At 45.3% G+C, this 19,940-nt stretch overlaps 1 protein-coding gene across 8 annotated transcripts in view; it reads left to right on the top strand.

Moving 5' to 3' along the window:
- The window catches only part of SMYD3 (SET and MYND domain containing 3), a 698,417-nt gene extending 682,536 nt beyond the window's left edge, over positions 1-15,881 (top strand). For all 8 annotated transcript variants that reach the window (XM_025877938.2, XM_073899893.1, XM_073899894.1 and 5 more), the window contains one exon: positions 15,395-15,881. In XM_025877938.2, coding sequence (XP_025733723.1) covers positions 15,395-15,496 — 102 coding nt within the window. In that variant the 3' untranslated portion in view covers positions 15,497-15,881. The remainder of the gene's footprint in view (positions 1-15,394) is intronic.
- The last annotated feature ends 4,059 nt before the right edge of the window (positions 15,882-19,940 follow it).

Genomic DNA, 19,940 nt, shown 5'->3' on the forward strand with positions numbered 1-19,940 from the left:
TGGCCGATCTCAAACTACCCATATAAAGTCAACCAGCTCCTAAAATGCATGACACTAGAATAGTCAGCTCTTGCTAATGGGTGCAAACTGGACTTCAGGACACCATTACACCTGTGCCCTACTCCAGTGAGCAGGTCGCCTCCTCCCAGTGTGCCGACACTGCCAGCAGAGCGTTCATCACATAGTACAGGCCCAGCTCAGAGGTGCTGCGGGCTTGGTTCCAAACCACTGCCGTAAAGCCAGTATTGCAATCAAGAGAGTCCAGTGAATGTTTTGGCTTCCCGGTGTATATAGAAGTTATGTTTACGTGATACTGTCGTCTATGAAGTGTATACAGCATTATGTCGAAAGAATAATATATACTTTTCTTAATTTAAAAATACTTTATCGCTAAAAAATGCTAACCGTCGTCTGAGCTTTCAGTGAGTTGTAATCTTTTTGCTGCTGGAGGGTCTTCTCTCCATGGTGATGGCTGCTGACATCAGGGTGGTGGGCGCTGAAGGTTGGGGTGGCTGTGGCAGTTTCTTAAATAAGACAACAATGAGTTTGCCTCATCAATGGACTCTTCCTTTCATGGAGGATTTCTCTGTAGCATGCAATGCTGTTTGGTAGCATTGGAGCCATGGGAGAACTTCTAGAATTAGAGTCAGTCCTCTCAAACCCTGCTACAGATTTATCAACTCAGTTTCTGGAATATTCTAAATCCTTCATTGTCATTTCAACCATCTTGACGGCATCTTCACCAGGAGTACATTCCATCTCAGGAAACCACTTTTCTTTGCGCATCCATTCAGGTTTCATCATCGGATTGCAGCCCGTCAGTCCCATCTTCAGGCTCCACTCCTGATTCTAGTTCTCTTGCTCTTTCCTACCCATCTGCAGTGACTTGCTCCCCTGAAGTCTTGAACCCCTCAAAGTCACCCAACTTCTTCCAAACCCCTGTGAAAGTTGATATTTTGACCTATTCCTATGAATCACAAATGTTCCTAATGGCATCTAGAGTAGACGAAATAGAAAGGTGAATCCTTTCCACAAGATTTTTGGTTTAGTTTACCCAGATCCATCAGAGGAATCATGCTCTATGGCAGCTATAGACCAGTGAAATGTATTTCTTCAATAATAAGACTTGAAAGTGGAAATTACTTCGTGATCCATGGGCTTAGACGTTGTGTTAGCGGTCATGAAAACAAGATTAATCTCGTTGTCCATCTCCATCAGAGTTCTTGGGTGCCCAGGTCCATTATCATTGGGCAGTAATGTTTTGAAAGGAATCTTTTTTTTCTAAGTAGTAGGTCAGAACTTAAAGTCACCAGCTGCATTAGTGCCTGAGAGTCAGCCTGTCCTTTAAATGTTTCAAGCCAGGCATTGACTTCTGTTCTCTAGCTATGAAAGTTCTAGATGGCATCTTCTTCCACTATAAGGCTATTTTGTCTGTATTGAAAACCTGATGTTCAGTGTAGCCATCTTCATTAATTATCTTGGCTGGATCTTATGGATAACTCCATAAGTTAGGTTAGGCTTTGGCTTAAGGGAGTCATGGCTGTTTGATCTTCTATCCAGACCACCGAAACGTTCTCCATATGAGCAGTAAGGCTGTTTCACTTTCTTATCATTGCATGTTCACTAGAATAACACTTGTAAACCTCCTTCAAGAGCTTTGGCTCACTGTTTGGTTCAAGAGGCCTAGCTTTTTCAGCCTCTCAGCTTCAACATGACTTCCTCACTCAGCTTAATCATTTATAGCTTTTGATTTAAAGTGAGAGACAGGCGACTCTTCCTTTCACCTGAACACGCAGAGGCTATTGGAGGGGTATTAATTGGCCTAATTTCAATATCATGTCTCAGGGAACAGGGAGGCCCAAGGAGGGGGTGGTGGTGAATGGTCAGTTGGTGGAGCAGTCAGAACACACACAATGTTTATTTATTATATATATAATAATATATTTATTATATGTGTCTTATATGGGCATGGTTCATGGTGCCCCAAAACAATTGCTATGGTAACATCAAAGATCACAGATCACCATAACAAATATAATAATGATGAAAAAGTTGAATTATTCGTGAGAATCACTAAAATGTGACACCAAGAGAGACACTGCGCAAATGCTGTTGGAAAAGTGGTGCCTGTAGACTTGCTTGACACGGGCTTGCCACAAGCCTTCAATTAAAAAAAAAAAAAAAGCATGGTATCTGGGAAGCACAATAAAGCAATAAGACAAGGCATCCCATAGTAGGATTACCTGTCACCCAGGAGACTGAGGTCTTTGCAGTTATCTTGGTAACCGGTTCAGTGCTGTACAAGGACCTGGAATGGAGGAGGTGTTCCTTGTTGGAGGGAGGAGGAGGGGAGGGAGAGAGATCCATATGATGGGAACAGTAAGTGACAAGAAACTAAATGGGAAAACTGGGTCTGTGTTGGAATATAAGAAAGAGTGATGTTTATTTTCACCGTCTCAGTGAGCCTCCATGCCCCTGGGCTCTCTGCTGCCCCAGACTTTCCACCCCAGCAGAGCTCCCTCTCACCCAAACCATGGCTTCCAGATGGAGAGCTGATGTGCTCACCTGGTCCAGGTGTTGGCAGGTCTCAGGGAGACCTGTTGTGTGTGGTTTCCCACAGAGCACCTGATACTTGAACAGGACCCTCTGGGCCACAGGGCCCTTGTGTGCAGAAGAGCTACAGCTGAGAGATCCCAGCCCTCCCTCGGGTTGCTCCGGGAAGGCCCAGGGACTGGCTGGTCCCATGACAGGGGCAGCTACCCACATGTAGAAGAGAAAAATCGCAAATACCTGTAAGTTCCTTAAAAATGAAATTTCCTAGTGCTGGTTTTTTGCCTTTTTTTTTTTTTTTTAATGATAGCTATGTTCCCTTTCCCAGTCTTTGGTTGAATTAAGCCCATGGTCAACAGGAAGAACACTGAGATTCCTGAAGGCACACGGCTCTTACTTTCTTTTTACCTTGTCTGATGGCTCCACCCAGACTGATGGAGGAACACCTAGCAATCTCTCGCAGTCCCAGAGAAAACTTCCCTTTACTGGCCTGCTAATATCCATCAGGGGTTGAATCAGTGAGGCAGAAAAATACTTCCTAAGAGGGTCTACTGTGAAAGTTTTGACAGAAAAATAACGTGGGGGAAATTTCCCAAGTATATGATGTATCCAACCCAGGGTCACCTGCAAGTTGTTTTATAAGTGCTCAAATTAATCCTTTATATTTCTGTGGGACTAGAAAGCATTAATACTGCTCATATGTAGGGGCGCCTGGGTGGCTCAGTCCGTTAAGTGTACCAACTCTTGGTTTCGGCTCAGGTAGTGATCTCAGGGTCATGAGATCGAGACCTGCATCAGGCTCAGGGTGGAGTCAGCTTAAGATTCTCTCTCCCTCTCCCACTGCCCTTCTCTCCTCCCTCTCTAAAATAAATAAATCAGTCTTTTTAAAAATTACTGCTCATTACTTACCTGGTTCCCATGACAGATGAGGTCAGTGCGGCAGATAGTTTTGTTCCCGTTTGAAAACTGAAGGAGCTAAGGCATGGAGACATTCAAGAGTCTGTCTAAAGTCATACTGAGGTAGAGCCAGGTCTAGTTTGTTCAATTTAATGTGTTGATTAAATTCTTCTATTAATCTGAATTAGGCCCAGTGTTGTCGTTCCAATTCAGTGGGGGAGGCAGACATGTGAACAAGTCATTAAATCCAGGCTGGAATCCCAGGCTCTGTGCTTCTCTGAACTGGCCCAGTGAGACTCGCTAGTAAGACTCAGTCGCAGAAATCCCTTTAGATCTGCTGAGCCCCTGATGCCAACTCAGGGGAGATTTGGGTCGCTTCATTCCTCGTGTAAGGCTTTATTATCACCTCTGTGCACAGAACTCTTGGAGGAAACATCAGCTGCAAAGGCAGGAACGCAGACAGACATCTAGAGGTGGATTTATGGGATCGTGTGGGCTGGGTGGATGCCGAGGCCATCACCAGCCTGCCTCACGGCCCTCTGCCCTTTTGCATCCCTCAGGCCCAGTTCCATACTGCCTTCCTCACATTCTTCTTGTGATGTTACCTCACCTCCAGAAGCTTCCTTTGTTAACTGTTTTAGCATCTTCTCCTCCTGGCACTGAAGGGAAGGCCCAGCAAGGACCCTGATAGCTGCAAAAGGAAGATTCTCGGAGCAGCATCAGCAAGGCTGCCCCCAGGCCTGGGGTTAAAGCATAGCCTGACCCCACGCTTCCTGTTTGGCTCTGCAAGTCGTTGAGTCTCTTGCCAGGTTTTGATTATCAACCGAAATGCAGCTGTGTGCCCGGCCGTGTTGCCTGGTGGGGAGAGCCCTCAGGTTTAGAGTGAGGAGGTTCACATGAGAGTCTCATGACTTGAAGCAAGACTCTGAATCCCTCTGAATAGAATTTTCTTGTTTTTAAAATGAAGATAATCTCTACTCCATAGAGTGGTTTGGAGAAGTAAATGAGGTAGCATGTGAGAGGGTTTTGCCAAGGCCCAAGTATTCTGAGACTATAAAGGATTTTCTTGTTACATGAATCGTCATTCTGATCATTCTCCCGCTGTCCGGTCCCTTCAACACTTGGGTCTGTAGTTTGGGATGATATGGCATTTCCGCTTTGAACAGTTCTGTTCTGTAACGGTTCCCCAACATTTCACACGGGCATGTTCTGTTTCCCCGAGTTGAATGGGAATTCCACAAGGGGCCCTGAACTTAGGTACCTTTTGTATCTCCTGGCACCACCTAACAGAGACACATGCCCCAAACATAGCAAGTTCTACTAAATACGTACTTGAATGAATAGAATTTTTAATGAATTGAGGTCTTTAAAAGCCCCACCCTGGTCCTGTCCTTTTAGCTAATACGTATATGTAATATGTCTCTGGCTAGTGGACCAGATCCTGTCTAGACCTTTGCTGACCATTTACTAGCAGAGTGAGGCTCCGATCACACCAATTGCAGTGTTTGGTGAGGGTTTTCCCACGCCAACAAGCAATTCTGGGACACCAGCTAGGTGTCCTATAATTCAGTTCGGTTCTGACACTGTCTGCCCAGAGATAGCATCAGATGCCACAGGTGAGGGGCTTATCATTATTATTATTATTTATTATTATAAAAGCTATCAATCAGGAACAGCCAGAGAGAAGAGAGGCATGGGGCACAAACCTTCCATCCTCTCTCAGAGCTCACCACTCTTCCCAAATCTCCATGTCTTCACCAACCCAGAAGCTCTTTAAACCCCATCCTTTAAGGTTTTTATAGAGGCTTCATTACATAGGTAGGATTGTTGGCCTCTAACTCCTCTTTGCTCCTCAGAGGGCAGTCATGTGGTTGGTTTTCCTGGCAACCAGCCCCCAGCCTTAAGTGCTTTCTGAGAAAGTCACCTTATTAACATAACAAGAGACATTTTTATTGCTTGCTGCACTAGGGAACTTCCAAGGGTTTTTGAAGCTCCGTGTCAGAAACCAGGATGAAGACCAAAGATATATCTGTCTTGTTACAAATTATGATGTCACACAGAGGAACAGGCAGGACATGTCCATTGCTTTGCAAGCTCATAGGACCTGGGAGCCTAGGAGCAGTCCAGTTCATTCTGCAGAAAGCCTGTCTTCCTCAGTTTTCTTAGGGCTCAGGTAACCCGGAGAGGGGAAAGGGAAGATCTGGTCTTTGCCTTTGAAACTGACGTTTTCTTAGATATTCTTTCTTAGGAACTCTGGAAATAATAGGATGAAAGAACTTGAAAAGGGTTTCAAAGGCTGATTTTGGAGCAGAAATGAGAAAAGCTTCAGAAACAGAAATTGGTTACAGATTCCATTAAGCCAGCCTCCTCCAGGAAACGGATCCACTTAGCCCAACCCTGATTTGGTTTAGGCTTTCATTTCCACGTGGCTCAGCTGAAATGCTTCTGACTGCTGCCACAGGCCAGTCCTGGGGTCCCTTTGCTGTGTTTCTCTCCTTTCTCCTGTGTCTAATCTGTTTTCAATCCTTTCCATTTATTTCTTGAAAGAATTTTGTTAGCCGCTAATTTGACTTCTTGGAGCTCATGGGGAGCCGTGTTGGTCGGGGCTGGCTTGTCAGTGAACCTGTTTCTTTCCTGGGAGCTCTGCACGCCACTGACTCCCTCACCCTGGGCTAGACTAGCTGCTTCGTTAGTGCCTTGTTAGCTGAAGGCAGGTTGGAGAACACCAGACTTCTTCCCCTTCGGTAATCATTTTTTATTTAGATGTAAATTGTTTACATTACACTGTAACGTTCCTTTCGTTTTGTTGAAGCATTTTTCATTTTGAGGATCTTTCTAGCTTTTGCTGGGCCTGAGCAGGGAGCTCCTAGACATTCCTCTCATTCTCATAGAGCTATTAGCTCATCCAGGGAAAGCTCACAGCATAACCATACAGGTCTCTGTCTACCCCAGCCTATACCCTAAATTTAAGGCCCCCAAAATGGCTGATTTAGAGCATGCAATTCTTTGGTTCCCATTCTTTAATCTGCTACAGTGATTCTTAACCACTTTGATCACGTTCTTATTTAGAAATCTGATAAGAACCACTGACTCGCTAGAGAAAAATGTACATACACACAACACCTTGTACACTGGGTGGGGGCGGGGACTTCAGGGACTGCCTGAAACCCTTCCTTGGACTCTGTAAGTGCCCATAGCCTCTGCGTTAAAAAGCTGTCTTCTAAGTGTGTAACATCACCCCTTAGCATGTGGGCAGATGGGATGGAGAGAGCGGGGACAGAATACAGACGGACACATTGTGCGATAATCATCCATGATGCCTTCAAAGAGTTATTTGGATGTCCCTGGCTCTGATACATATGAATGCCTCCTACGGACCTCCAGATAGAGAATAGTAGTTTCAAGTGTATGTTTCTGAACCAAAAAAGGAGAAGTTAAGTAACAGAATGGTCAATAAAATGAAAGCATAGTGATTAAGTCCTATTAAAGGAAACAAGCAGAAATTTACCTACAGGAAAGTGTAAGCCCAGTACAAATAAGAAGCCAAGTGAGGATTCTGGACTTTTATCTCCACTTGGCAGTAACAACATAACACCTTGTTATGGGGTAAAATATGTGGGGTAAAACACAGCAATAAATGGGGTAAAAATACCCCATTATTACCTCTTCATTCTCCTACTGGAGCAATGTCAGAGAAAGCCAGCTGAAACAGAAGGTTTAAATAAAATTCAGAATCTCAATGAATATCCAGAATTTCCAGAATTCAATTGAAGATCACTTGTCATACCAAGAACCAGGAAGATCTCAATCTTAATGGGGGGGGGGGGAGACAATCCATAGATGCTGACAGAGGTTTTAAAGCAGCCATTATAAAAATGTCGTAATGAGCAGTTATGAACACCCTCAAAACAAATGAAAAAATAGAAAGTCTCAGCAACAAGATAGAAAATATAAAGAAGTTACAGGGCTCCTGGGTAGCTTAGTCGGTTGAGCGTCTGCCTTCAGCTCAGGTCATGAGGGATCGAGCCCTGCATCGGGCTCTCTGCTCAGCGGTGAGTCAGCTTCTCCCTCTTCCTCTCTGTGATCCTCTCACTCTCTCTCTCTCTCTCAAATAAATAAAAAATCTTAAAAAAGAAAATATAAAGCAGATGCAAATGGAAATTTAAGAACTGATAAATACAGTTACCAAAATAAACAGACTAGCGCTTTACAACAGAATGAAGAGGTCAGAGGAATGAATTAGTGAACTTGAAGATAGAACAATAGAAGCTCCCCAGCCTTGAAAAATGGAGGAATCGACTGAATAAAAGGTATAATTGAACAGAATTTCAGGGACCCGTGGGACCAGTAACAAAGATGCAACATTGGCATCCCAGAAGGAGGAAAGAAAGAAGTCAGGGTGGAAAGAGTACTTGAAGAAATAATGGTAGAAGCATTCAAATTGGAAAGAAAGAAATAAAATTATCTCTGTTTATCGATAACATCATATATATAGAAACCTTAAATATTCCACAAAAAAAACTGTTAAAACTAACGAATTCAACAAAGTATCAGGATATAAAATCAACATACAAAAGTCAGTTGTGTTCTTATACAACAACAGTGAGCAATCCAAAAAGGAAATTAAGGGAACATTTCCATTTACAATAGTATCTACAGAATAAAATACTTGGGAATTAACCATGGAAGTGAAAGAGTTATACACTGAAAATGATAAAACATTGCTGAAAAAAATTAAAGAAGACATAAGTAAATAGAATAACTTTTCATGTTTTTGATTGGAAGACTGAATATTGTTAGATGTCAGTACTACACAAAGCCATCCATAGAATGAGTGCAACCTCTATCAAAATCCCAATGATTTTTTCAAGAAATAGAAAAGTCTATCCTAAAATTCATGTGAAACCTCAAGGGACCCCAATAGACAAAACAATCTTAAAAAAGAAGAAAAAAATTGTAAGGCTTTACCCACTTCCTGATTTCAAAATTTACTACAAAGCTTACATTAATCAGAAGAATGTGGTACCAGCAAAAAGATGGCCATATAGACCAATGGGATAGAACAGAGAGCCCAAAAATTAACTGTCACATATATGTTCAAGTGATTTTTGACCAGGGTACCAAGACCACTTAATGGGGAAAGGACAGTCTCTCCAACAAATGATGTTGGGAAAACTGGATATCCACATGCAAAAGAATGAAGATGGACCCTTACTAACACTGTTTTTAAAAAAGTAACTCAAGATGGAGCAAATATGTAAATATAAGAGCTGAAACTATAAAACTCTTCGAAAACAGAGGAAAAATTTCATGACATTGGATTTAGCAATTTCTTATATATGACACCAAAGGCACAGGCAACAACAAAAAAATAAGTTGGACTGCTTCAGAATTTAAAACTTTTGTGTATCTAGGGGCACAATCAACAGTAAAAAGGCTACCCACAGAATAAGACATTTTTGCAAATCACATATCCAATAAGGGATTAATATCCAGCATATATAGAGAATTCCTAAAACTCAACAACAAGAAAACAGCCCAATTAAAAAGTAAGCAAAGGGGTGCCTAGGTGGCTCAGTCAGTTGAGCATCCGACTCTTGATTTTGGCTCAGGTTGTGATCTCAGGGTCATGGGATTGAGCCCCTGCATCAGGCTCCATGCTCAGTGCAGGGTCTGCTTGGGATTCTCTCTCTCCCTCTCCTTCTGCCCCTCCCCCTGCTCACAATACATACATACATACATACATACATACATACATACATATGTAAAATCTTTAAAAAGTGGGCAAGGATTTGATGAGACATTTCTTCAGAGAAGATAGACAAATGGCCAAATAACATGAAAGGATATTTAACCTCATTATTCATTAGGGAAATGCAAATCAAAAACCACATTTCTCACCCTTTAAGATGGCTATTATCAAAACAAAACAGAAAACAAGTGTTCATGTGGATGTAGAGAAATTGGAACCCTTGTACATTACCAGTAGGAATGCAAAATTGTGCAACTGCTATGGAAAATAGTATGGTGGTCTCAAAAAAAAAATTATAGAACACTCCACCCAATAATAGCAGAATACATACTCTTTTCAGTGCCTACAGATCATATACCAGACCACATGCTGGACCATAAACAAATCTCAGTGAGGATAAAAGGATTCCAGTCGCCCAGAGTAAATTCTCTGACCACATAGAATTAAATTAGAAATCGGTAACACGATATTTGGGACAAAGCCAAATCCACACTACCGATTTCTCTCTGAGACTTGGTTTACCCCTAGAACTAATCCAGTTCAGTCTCTTCATTATTTAATTGAGGAAACTGAGGCACAGGGAGGCGATATGACTTCTTCAGGGTCTCTCAGGTGCTCAATACCTACTCATTGGGTTGATTGATTAGTTAAATATAACAATATGAAGCAGCCCTTTTACTACCAGTGGAAGGCACAGCCCCGAGCTCACCACCTCTGTAACCCCTTGGCGGTCCCCTTGGGCTGTGTTGGTTCTTCCCTCCCCTGGACACCCAATACCTCCCAGTTCCCTTGATCACAGACTCCTCTGCTCTAATTCTGTCTCCTTCTTCTACCCAGAGCTGTTCTCTGGGTAAGGCCAAGTCTTACTCGTTAGAGCTGCTTAGACACTATTTAGTGAATGAATGGATCCACGTTTTCACTAAGGAAGTTTTGCCTCCCAGGGAAGGGAGGCAGGGAACACAGGTCCTTTCTGTGGATCCTACGCTGTTATTCAAGACGTAGAGCAGAGCAAAGCCAGCAGGGGCACTGCTGAGCTCCGGTGTGTCATCAAAGGCTGTGGAATTTTCTGCTGCCCATTGGAAAGAGCTCTTGCTCTGGAACTGCGGGATGTGTTGTAGGTCTGGCTTCTTACATTTCCTGCTTCACATGCCTCAGACCATGTCCCCCTCCCCCTCCTCCACTCAGCTTTCAACCTGAGACATGCAGAGTAAGAAAACTTGGATTTTTCCCTCTTGCACTTATCAGGCATACATTTCTTTTCCCTCTCATTGTATATCCATATTTAAATCATGCTTGGGGAAGTCATTTATTGGATCCCCTCGGGCTCATGGTAGAGAGTATATGAGATCCCTGATAAGCTTAATATATTTGTATTAAAAATTAATAAGTGGGCTATTGTTTGCAATGTTAAATCATGATTTCACATATTTAATATAAGACCACAATTTTAAAATTACTTAAAAAGATGTGATAAGACTGCAGTCAGTTCTGGGACCCTGTCTTTATTCCAGAATGAAACACGCCTGTCACGTGGCAGACAGTCAGTGCCACCATCTCTCGTGTCACATTTAGAGTCCATACCCGATGTAGCAGACCCTTTGGAGGCTTCAAATGAGTCCTCTACCGAAGATTATGTGGAGGCTCTTTTTAAATGCTGCTATTAAAAAAATCAAATGTAACGGGAAGAGATAAGCTTTTCCCAGTGCAAGCCGGCTCCAAATTTATATTTCCTTAATCTGTTTTATATGCTCCTGCAGGAAATGAAACCAAAATTGTCCTTTCTGACATGTGCGTGTGGCGGGTGGGAGGGGCTGAGCGAAGGGAGACGCAGAGCTATAGGAAACAATTGCTCTGGTTTGTCAGGGATTTACTGTCTATTTGGAGGAAAAAGCCCTCTTCTTCCCACTGGACTGAAGGGTTGCAGCCTCCATGGAGAGCTGTGCCTACAGCCACAGGGTGCTCTCGCCCTACATCACTGAGAACTGTTGCCCCAGCTCACCTGTCCGCCGGTTGACGCCCAAGACAAGGACCAGATATCCTGCATCAGCAGGTCTGCGTTTCCACTCACCTCCTGTCCCCCCGGGGAGAGACATCCTTCGCACACATACGGAAGATGGTCACTGCCAGGCTTTGCACATTACTGAATTCTATTTCTTTCTTTCCTTTCTCTCCTGTTCTCTTCTGCTCCCCCATCACTCATAAAATGATCATGTCTGCTTAAGTGTATCTATATTTAGTTTCACCTTCTAGATGAATGATGTTGATGTTTTTTCAGTTTCTTCAAATTGATCCTGTGCCCTAGCTCTACCCTCTGGGTCCTCTCTGCTTCTAGCCACCCCCATGGATAAAATCTTCTAATCTTAGTGTCTCAAATCTTATACATAATGCTCAGGGGTCGCCCCCTGCCCTCGCCTTTGCTTCCAAGGCTGTGTTCACCACCAAATAAGAGAACACAGAGCACCATCAAGAGCATCTTGACTGGGAAGATCCTGCGATCCCTCTGGGTGTCTCAGAAGCCACGTCTAGGTATAGGGGAGACTCGGGTCCCTCCCCTATAGGAGGCTGCACAGTGCTGTCATGGAGGGAGCCCCGGGTTGAGTCCTGAAGAGTCAGCGCTCACCCTCTCCCCACCTCTCAGGCTGTACCGTGAGGACTCTGGACCCTATGGTCCTCGTGGCCCCTCCATAAGGAAGCGGGCATGGAAGTGTGGGAGTGAGGCCTGGGGACAGCCACACAGCTTCCCCTTTCTGCCTGTGACTCTGTAATTCCAGAAGGTTCTGTAATTCCAGAAGCCTCCTACAGAGGCTCAGGCTCTTATCCTGCTGAAGGACAAGTACTAAGATTATAGATCAGCCACAATTAACTTCAGCTCTTGAGGACCAGACCTGATTTCTAAAGCTGGAAGAAAGTGAAACTTACAACTGGAAGAAAGGCGGAAAGGAAGGTTTAAACACATGCAAATCCACCTTACCTTGTTGGAGTGCTAGGAAGATGACCTTTGTCATTTAGCCTCTGAGTCAAATGTCCAGAATATCCTTGAGGTGAGGAAACTGGAGAAATATGGCCAGGAGGGCACAAAAAGCTAGTCGGGGCATCCTCCTGAGCAACAAGGCCAGGTCCCAATCCAGCAGAGGGTTTCCATGAGGGACAGGGATGGAGGTGAGCTCTCCCAGGTCGGGCCTGACCTTTTTCTGGACTCCCTGTTAGTGGGGGTCCCATGGAGGGTTATTTCCCTTTATGCAAAGATGTTTTTAGGCAGTGCTTCTGGCCCATTCATCTTCCTCAGCCGGATCCCAGAGACATCTGACATCTGCTGCTGAGTAGAAGGGAAGAGAACATCCAAGAGAGCTTTCAAGTAGGAGGATTTCCTGTGACGGACTTGAAGCAGCTGTCTACTCTCACGACCGTCCTGCTTTCGAGCAGCTCTCCGCCTCAGACCTTCATGTGTCCGGACCGACTGATGACCCAGAGTTGTGCCCCGGGGGGTGGGGGGAGGGGATGAAACAGGACACATTTGTTCCCAGATTTGTTTTTGATCTTCTGTCGGGAGGGATCCCATGGAGGCTGGCTGCCGCCGGCAAGGTGGTAGACAGCGCCCCCCCACCCCCGCCATGTGCTTGTGGACACCATACACCCAGGGGGCCACCCCACTCAAGTTCATGAGAACCTTCAGAGTTTGCCAGCTGGCATGTCACCAGGGGACGGGCCTACCTGTCTGCAGGTCACAGCTGGACTCCGTGCATGCTTGCTCTCTTTCAGGCTGGAGACCAGAGCCTGAGCAGGCAGGTCTTCCTCTTCCTTTCCCTTCCCTACATCCAGACCCCTCTGCCTGCCTATTTGCCCTCCTTCCAGACTACAGAGGACTTTTTAAAGAGGCAGGGAAGAGGCCAGGAACACAGGCAAGGAAAACAGTCCTGGGTCTGACCACTGAGCTGCCCTGGGTTTCCTCCCCACAGAATGAAGAGCTCTGAGGATGTGACCATATTGCTCCCCAGCTCCATAGTCTCTGGCTGCAAAGCTCTTCCTACCCAGGAGTCCCTAGGAATTTAGTTTAAGCAAATATTCCACAAAGGCAAAAAATGTCATAAGTTGGAAGAGCTACATCATGTCATTTTTTGTTAAAAATCAGAAGTGATCTACATTTCCGAGAGTAGCTTAGTGAATGAATGAGGGTCTGTAAACATGATGGAATTACTTGTACACAACCATTAAAGTGGTAGTTATGCTGGCTATAAATTAACATTGAATAATAAATAGCTGCTCTTGTTTGTCGAGAGCTACTGTATCAGTCATTCTCAGCCCCAAGGGCACGTTTCATGAATCACACGTGTGGGGTCTGGGCGTTGGTGTCTCTTTTGAGGCTCCCTGGTTGATAATACTGTGCAGCCAAGGCCGAGAGCCTGCATGCCAGGAACTTATCTGGGTGGGTGCTTAATGACCGCCAAGTGATGTCTTCCCTTATCTCCTGAAGGCACCTGCACATTCAGTGCCGTGGCTCTGTCCTCCCTTCCCGCTAGCCCCCTAGTGGGCGGTACAGGATGATACTGTTTGTTTCTGATTTATTGACTGCAAAAATATCATTGCTCTGTAACAAGCCTTCCCAAAACTTAGCAGAGTAAAACAACCGCCACTTTATTATGCCCACAGATCCTTTGGGTCAGGAATTCAAACAGATCACGATAGGAATGGCTTGCCTCTTTGTCACAGTGTCGGGAGTTTCAGCTGGGAAGACTGGAATCTGGCTCCCTTCTGGCTAGTGGCTGGAGTCATCTAGATGCCCTGTTTTTTTTGTTTTGTTTTGTTTTTTTAAGATTTTATTTTTAAGTTATCTCTACACCCAACATGGGGCTCAAACTCACGAGCCTGAGACCAACAGTCGCATGCTCTTCTGACTGAGCCGGCTGGCCAGGGGCCCCCGGATGCTTCTTTACACACATCTCTGGTGTGTAGGCCAGGATGACTTGGAAGATGGACTCAGTGAGGACTGTCCACCAGAGGCCCACACATGGCCTCTCCCTGGGCTTGGGGTTCTCACAGCACGGAGACTCACGACTCCAGGAGCAAACATGCTCGTGAACAAGGCCTTTTTAAAATAGCGTTGGAAGTCAATAGCATTCCTTATATTGTTCTCTTATTATTGAAGTGGTCACAGGCCCACCCAGATTTCAAGAATATTATGGAGGCAGAACTGATAAGACTTAGTGATGGACTACTAAACATGTAGAGTGAAGGAAGCGATTGTCAAAATGCTGATGCTTAATGTCCTAGGACATGAAAAGAATACACAAAAATATACACATCAAAATCACAGTGCAAAAAGATGAGAAGTAAATGCATCATGCAAAAATGAAATATTATTTTAAGTCTGGTGGCAGCATGATATTTCATCTTTAATATTACTTAATCATTCTTAGTAGCTCTTCTTAATCCTGAGTACCCACTGAACCTCTTCACTGACAACCCCTGAAGATCATTGTTGGAAACCACATACCAGTGGGATTCAAGTCATGAGCACACTCTCCAAACATCACATTAAAAAAAACATAACATTCACCTTGTTCCTTACTGTGTGGCTTGGGGAACCACAGTGCTGCTCTCACTAGGGACTGTGGAGTTCACTGCACTAGGATCACAGGACAAAGATGAGTGGGCAGGGGCCCACCTACTTTGGGATCAAGATGTTGCCGGGGAGACTGGGGAGCACCACCCCAGACCCTGAGACCTCCACCCAGCCCATCCCCAGGGTGTTGCCAAAGGCTCTTGGTCTCACTGCAAGAAAGAATTCAAGGACAGACCAGACAATGGTTGAGTGGTGCAAGTAGGTAAGTTTATTAAAGTGAGCATACACTCGCGAGATGTGAGCTCTGGCCAGCTCAAGGGAGAGCTGCTTGCCTTGGGGTTTGGGTCTCTATCTTATTGACAGTTGTTAACTCGGGGAGTGGCTTTCTTGGGAGCAGTGTTTCTTGACTTTTCTCCATTACTAGGTCAGGGTTTCCAGCCTTTTTTGTCTTGGGCCTGTCTGCTTTGATCCAGCTTCTTGTGGCTCTGTTTTGGACTGTTGCCAGGATAGGTCTCTAACCACCCCCCTCCCCCATAGCTGCCCATGACTCCCCCTTTATGGGCCTCCAGGCATCCTGTTAAAACCTAACTAACTGCCTACTCTAACATAATCCATCTTCTTTCTTTTTCCTTTAGGCTTTTGATATTATGAGAGTGACCCACGGCAGAGAGCACAGCCTGATTGAAGATTTGATCCTACTTTTAGAAGAATGTGACGCCAACATAAGAGCATCCTAAGGGGTGCAGTCAGAGGGAAGGACAGCTTCTACCCTTATTGAATGTCATATAGAGGTCACACACTCTACACTGTTGTGCAAGCCTCCCTACTGGGAATGTGATTCTCTGTTCATGTAGGTAAACAAAGGCAGACATACAGTGTGCCAGCCACAAGAATCACTCGTTGTAGAGAAGCACAATTATAAGAAATATACAAAATTTGGTTGAAAATACCATCTGGTAATTGTTTGCTTCCTCATTGGTTGACTTCAGTGTTTAAGATCTCAACATTCTCAACATGAAGGATGGAAAGTTCTATTAAAAGCATGGTAGAATAAGTTGTAACTTTCTCTTTGGCTATCTGTGGGGATAATTGGATTAAAAATCAGTGTTTTCACAAGCAAAAGCTTATTGTCTATTTTGTCAAGAAAGCGGAGTTTCAGATGTTTTCTTTACTAGTTGTGGTGACATGTACATCCCTTATTTACTCCCAAATACATCTCTAATACAAAAAGTGGTGTCCTGAATCCTAGAAAGAAGTCATTTTAGGTGTTACTAGAAAAGCATAGGAAGTCTTAATGGAAAAGAAAAAATGTTTTTTCAAATGTCTTGTGACTCTTCTGTGCATTTTGTACCATTTTGTACATGTCATGCTTTTTCTTTCCTTGGAGTTTTTTTCCGTAATTCCCTATATCTGTGGTTTGACCAGGTGACATGCGCACCCCGAAGCTCCATTATCCTGCATCCCAGCTCAAAACGGATATTTTTGTTTCTTCTTCCTCTCTCTTTACCCACTTTTCCACCTTTCTGTGTTATTCAAATTCAGAGAAATTTTTCCTCTGGGGGAAGAAAAAGGAGGTGATTTCTTCTATGGCTCCGTGACCCTGTGAGCAGTTTCGTCCCTCCTGCTTAGATGGGCTCAGGCAGTAATTACGGTAATGAGGGAGGCTCCAGTCACCCCCACCTTATTTTACAAGCAAGGAAAGGAGGTACTTACTGGGGGTGGTGTCCTGTTCCCCAGGCCCCGGGATCTGCCCTGCCCTCACAGAAGGAGCCCCATGGCCACGTGGGGCGCAGGCCACTGTCAGAATGACACAGGGGCATCTGCTCAAGCCGGAAGGAACCAGCCTCGCTTGGCGGCAGAGAAGGCTGACCGCCAGAAGCTGGAGTCGATGTGCCACACGCCTGGCGATCATTTTGATCGTGGAAATGTGCACAGTGTCCGGCACGCGGGTGCGTTCTGCAGGCTTTCTGTCGGCTTCTGCTGGCCCAGGCATGGCTGACCGTGGCTGGGTATGCTCATTGCCTGCAGTTGCCGGTGGGTCAGCTGGGGAAAGGAGTGTGACAGGGTCACGCAGCTCACTGGGTTGGCCCAGTCTCGTTCATGTGGCAGCAGGGTTCCAGGAAGAGGAAGTAGGCAGGCCTCAGTACGCAAGCACTTCCTGTGTCGGCTGGCATTGCATTTGCCCATATCCCACGGGACCAAGCCAGGCACAAGGCCAGCCTGGAATGGAGGGTGGGTAGAGCCTCCTCACAGTCATCCTATTGCACGGCATGGGGTTGTGGAGAGGAAGATAATGTGACCATCAAGGCGATCCACATAGCAGTCCCGTGTTGGTGTTCCAGAACATTCAGTGAATTGGATGAAATTCATAGACCTTCTTTCTAGAAAACCATATCCACCCCAACAATTTGCTCTTAGGATCAGGGACCCTTGAACTGCCCGTTGTCTGTCAGTGGACTCCCCTTCGTCTAATGAGAAATAGACTTGCTACCTTTCAGAATCACTTACGGGAATTACACATTTTAAATTCATTAGGGAAAGAGAAAAACTGTATCAGGAGGCAGGGGTAGTCCCTCACAGGCCAAATGAGCAGGACTCACTGCTAGAACCCTGTGTTGGCCAATTTTCAGAGTGAGATTTATCAGCCAATGATGATCCTGGATAAAGCGATTTGCCCTTCCGCCTGCTAGAGAAGGCGTGACAGGCTTTTAAATCCTCCCCGCTCCCTTCCCGTTGTGTGGGAGAAGGTTCCCTTAGGACCGAGGGGCTCAGCTTGCACGGGCTTCTAATAGAAAGTAAACGTTCAAGCAATGGTAAACATTGACCCAGCATCTTTACCACAAAATAATTTGGGGCAAGGGGGGAGGGGACGGGGAGCATGGTGTTAAATCCGTGTCACCCGCGGCTGACGACTTACAGCCACCCCAGCCACCATGACTGTGATTTCATTAATCCAGTCATCGTAGCGGCAGGCTTTTTGCACATCAGTAACTTGACGCCATTAGTTGCTCCTCTGGGATGAGAACACATTTAAGCTGAAAATGAACACACTGGGCATAATTTATAGCCAGGCCACATGAATGCCAAGCGTGCAGGGAGGAAGGCTGCCTGGGAAGCCAGCTCGCTATGGGGGCTCAGGGCCGGCGCTGTCCAGCCAGGCCAGAATGCTGGGCAGAGAGGGTGGCCGGCGCCCCACGAGGCCGCTTGGCCACAGACCAGAGAGCGCCCCTGTCCAGCTTCGCTGCAGGGTGACAGAGAAAGGCATCCGTGGGAGCCCGCCCCGGAGTCAGGTCTTGAGAATTCTCTTCTGGCCCAGTCAGGAGTTGATGTCACGCTCAGTCAGAGGAGCCCACGGGGACGCCCCAGGGAGAAGATTCTGGGCATTATCTTTGGAGCATCATAAAATCCTCTGACAAGCAATCATCGTCAGGGGCTTCAGGAACACACTGGAGCCCTCCTTTTACCTGAGGTCTGTAAGAGATCGGACTGGTGGAGAAGGGCCAGCAACACCACCACCCCCCACGTGGGACGTTCCCTTAACCTTTCAAGGTTTGGATGCGTCAAAGTGCTAAGGTCTCACAATCAACCTAGTCAAAGCCAATTCAGAACAGGGGAGACCAGTTCTCTGCCCAGCATATTCAGCTCCACGCTACCACCATCCTCCCGGCTCTTCAGCACAGAAACTCACTCACCGACTCTCTCCTCTGACAAAGGAATAAGTTCTGTCTATCCATCCTCCGAAGTGCTTTCTTTCATTTCAGCCATTTTTATTCTTACCTATTCCCAGGCTCTTTCAGGCCCCGACTCGTCGTTCCTCAGCCCCCTGCAAAGACCTCCTCCATCTCACCCCTCCTTTCTCTGTCCTCCATCAGAGCTGCCAGAGGCACCTTCCAGAAATACCCGTTTCTTCATCTCTTATAACCCCCTCTGCTCAAAAGCTTGCAGTGGCTCCCCATTGCCACTAGACTCAGTCAAGTCTTCAGACTGGCATTCGTGGTCCCAGACCACTGACACATGGCCCAAACCCCTGAGTGTTAAACTTCCTGGTTCCCCCCATGCACCTGCCACTCTAGATGGATCCATACCTGCCCCTGACCCCCCACCCCACTTCAGTCTCCTGAATCTGTCCTCTTCTTGGACAGGTCCTTGTTTGTTCATACTGACCTAATCCTCTTTCTTCTCCATCTGTCTCTTACCAATTCTCAAAGACCTAGCCTGAGCCTCCATCCTCCTGTTTCTTTCCTTCTTTTTAATTGAAATACAGTCTAGTCTGTAACCATAATTCTTCTATGTGATGCTCAAGTCCTATCAGCTTTGGCTATTGGGATTTTCTTCAGGTTAAATGTCTTGTGTGTTCCTATCATTTTGGAAACACTTTTTTACTCCGAGGTACAGCGAGGTGTTTCAGGCTCACTTTATACTTTCTCACTCTAGACTTGGAACTAGCTATTCTTTAAGGAACCCTGGTCTTTTTAGTAAGGAATGGTATTCAGGAACCCTAATCCCTGCACTATGTTTGTTTATTGCTACTAGAGTGACGCTTCTTATTTGTAACATTTAATCTCTTAGTTTGTCACTCGTTTTTTGACTTTGCTTTAATATTTTGCCCTGAGTTCCTTTGAATAGCATTTTCCAAAAATAGTCCATAAGAAATCTACTCCAGGATAAAGCAGGGTTCTATTGTAAAGTTACAATAGTACCACCAACCTTCCCAGATGGTCCTTGATTCTTTTTTTATTATTATTTATTTAAATTCAGTTAGCCAACATATAGTACATCATTAGTTTCTGAGGTAGTGTTCGATGATTCCTTAGTTGTGTATAACATCACGTGATGTGATGAGCACTGGATGGTCCTTGATTCTTAGCTGTTCCTGAGTTGAGTGGATATTTTGATTGATTGATTGATTGATTTTGAAGATTTTATTTATTTAGTTGACAGAGAGAGAGACAATGAGAGAGGGAACACAAGCAGGGGGAGAGGGAGAGGGAGAAGCAGGCTTCCCGTGGAGCAGGGAGCCCGATGCGGGGCTTGATCCCAGGACCCTGGGATCATGACCTGAGCCAAAGGCAGACGCTTAATGATTGAGCCATCCAGGTACCCCAAGCGGATATTTTTAAAAAACCATTTTTCTATTGCCCATTCTATGATCTTCCTGTCTTCAGCCAGCATCTGCCTACT

The sequence above is a fragment of the Callorhinus ursinus genome, unplaced genomic scaffold (genome assembly GCF_003265705.2).
Source record: "Callorhinus ursinus isolate GAN/ISIS: 27379988/994484 unplaced genomic scaffold, GSC_fseal_2.0 scaffold13, whole genome shotgun sequence".
Taxonomy (NCBI): domain Eukaryota; kingdom Metazoa; phylum Chordata; class Mammalia; order Carnivora; family Otariidae; genus Callorhinus; species Callorhinus ursinus.